At 36.1% G+C, this 2,721-nt stretch overlaps 1 protein-coding gene across 1 annotated transcript in view; it reads right to left on the reverse strand.

The window, feature by feature from the left end:
* Nucleotides 1–2,721, reverse strand: part of LOC107717546 (guanine nucleotide-binding protein G(olf) subunit alpha-like) — a 21,749-nt gene that overhangs the window by 13,896 nt on the left and 5,132 nt on the right. The window contains exon 5 of the mRNA XM_016524329.1: nucleotides 1,981–2,078. Within this exon, the coding sequence (XP_016379815.1) occupies nucleotides 1,981–2,078 (98 nt within the window). The remainder of the gene's footprint in view (nucleotides 1–1,980; nucleotides 2,079–2,721) is intronic.

The following is a 2,721-nucleotide window of genomic DNA, read 5'->3' on the forward strand; positions in this document are numbered from 1 at the left end:
ACGCCGAACTGCCGTTAATTCAAAAGTGAAAGTAAAATGAGCACGGCGCTTTTAACCTATTTAAAAGCGAAGGAAAGCGAGGAAAAGAGGGAACGCCCCGCCCCCGCGGTGATACCGGTATTGTCACACGTCGATTAACCGGTGGGAAAATTTCCCCACTGTCACAACCCTAGTAATGATCTCACAGGTCAAAGATGCATTGAGATAAAACAGCTCGATCAAACCCTCAAATCACATATTGCATAGAAGTAGAGTATTGTGGTATTGTAAATAACTACAATATAAAAGTTTTATGACATTGTTATGACAAGTCTTATGAATTGTTACTTTCTGGTTGAGTTACAAAAAATTATTTGTAAAAAAAATAATAGACAATTATACACACACACACACACATATATATATATATATATTTTTTTTTTTTTTTTTAAAATATTTAGTCTCAGTAATAATTTTTTTTTTTTTTTTTACCAATAATACATTTAAAATGTACAGTATATCAAATATGAGGCATGTTTACATAAAATAAAACAAATAAACAGTTTTCCATCTTTTTTTATGTTATGCTTTGATGCCTGATTTCACTTTAAGAAAAATTGGAAATCTTAAATTCATAAATAAATGCAAATAAAAATTAAGAATGCAACTGTATGCAATTATAATTAAAAACTTTAAACTTATTGTAACATTAATTACAATACTAATATTTGTGTCTTAAGTTTTTTTCATTTTCAACAGTTTAACTAATACTTATTTTGATGGAAAAGGGGCAGGAAGCCCTTAAAGCTTCTCTTTTGTTGATAAGCGCTTATAAATAGGGAAGAGGCATATGTTGTGTTCCCCAGTGCATATTAAAGCAACCTAAACTCAGAGCAGATGCAAAGATGGAGTATGTGTGGAGCAGTATTTCCAGCAAATCATCGCTGCGATGCTTAAGTATCATAACCTTTAACCCTTTTAAGTAATATCACAATCTCGGTTTTATTCCAGTTAATTGTGCAGCCCTACCCCAAAATCATGTGAGGGCGAGTTCGAACACCACTAACATTTTCTTCCAAAATTATAACTATAACTTCCAAAAAAACAAACAAATAAAAAAAAAACTGGATGCAAGTAGATTTATCTGAAAACTTTCTCAAAGACTGTCCACCCCTGGATCACAGCAAACACCTCTAAGCAGACACTAATTTGAAATTGTATAACAGAGGAATTCTCAGTATTGTAAAAGTCTTCCACAGAGAACAAGCCTGTATTGAGAGCAGCTGGGTGTCTGTATGATCCTCGGAGTATCTCCGGGCCTTTTCTGACTGAGAGACAACAGTCGCCATTATGTATCAGGCACTGCACTAGCTGGTGATGCTATCTGTGTCCTACCAAGCGGCTGACCAACTCCCATTACCTGACCATCCTCCTCACACTTTCATACCTGACACATGGCCACTGTTACACAGGAGAAATGCCAGCACTGGCCTAAAAAAGCCACCAGTGGACGAAAACAGACTGTTTGTGTACCTACAATCTCCAGATGCAAAGAACCTTCTATATACAGGTGCATCTCAATAAATTAGAATGTCGTGGAAAAGTTCATTTATGGAAGCGCTGAATAAACAGGCTGGTTTCGGGTTCATCTGAGCCTGATCAGACACGTTCCTTCTAGGGATGTGCAAAACGACATATTTTCAAAACAGACTAGTTGCTCAGTTGCCTGAACTGGTTTCAAGTTTACCTGACCCCGATTTACAGATGCAACTTTTCCGAGAAGGTTTTACAGTGCACACCGTCAAACATCTAAAGCACAGTGACTTCAAACAAAGTTTTTTTAAAACTAGTCTGCCTTACTAATCAACTAGACGGTTGTTGGGTAACTAATCCAATTCAGTGCCACAATAAACACCTACGCTTCTGTTCGAAAGTTTGAGGTTTCTGGAGCAGCCATCATAATATAGACACCAGGTAAAGTCCAATTAAACTTATACTTACTAATGCGCACAGTCAATTAGTTGATATTCGTTGGAGCGCTCATAACATGCCTTAATGCCTTCATCATCCCAGAGCTTCTTCGCATGATCGAAAAACTCCTGTGGAGAATACAAACATCTTTAAAACAACAATTTCTTACAAATGTAGAGCATTTACATGCCAAAATTATTGAATTTCAGTAGCATTAGCAATCATTTTTAGAACTATTGCCTCTTCACTTCATTTAAGATATATTTCTTGAACTGATACCACTAGATACTTGCAGCTACATTCATAAAATGTGTTTTGGTTAAAAGCCTTTTGGCTGTTCTGGAAATAGACTGACGGATCACACCGGCCCGCCGCTGCTCCGAGCACATCTCATCATGCAAGCATTCAAATGCTAGTTTCTTTTACCACTTGTTTGCAACTTTACATAATGTACTGAAATATGAATTCTTTTTTTTAGCTTTATTAGCTTTTACAGTCATGTACTTCTCAAAAGTTATGACCAAATATTATTTTAAAAATAAAATCTATTTCTCAAACTGCTGTTTTAGAAAAAAGGTACAAAGCGGTCAATGGGGCGGTACCCTAAGGTACAAAAACTAAATTGTACATCTTTGTGTCGTTTTTACTCCTAAACAGTAAATATCCAAGATGCAGATGAGTTTGTTTCTTCAGAAATTTAGCATTACCTCACTTGTTCATCAATGATTCTTCTGCAGTGAATGGGTGCCGTCAGAATGAGAGTCCAAACAG

Source organism: Sinocyclocheilus rhinocerous, unplaced genomic scaffold, assembly GCF_001515625.1.
Source record: "Sinocyclocheilus rhinocerous isolate Xijiao unplaced genomic scaffold, SAMN03320098_v1.1 scaffold1694, whole genome shotgun sequence".
NCBI classification, from domain to species: domain Eukaryota; kingdom Metazoa; phylum Chordata; class Actinopteri; order Cypriniformes; family Cyprinidae; genus Sinocyclocheilus; species Sinocyclocheilus rhinocerous.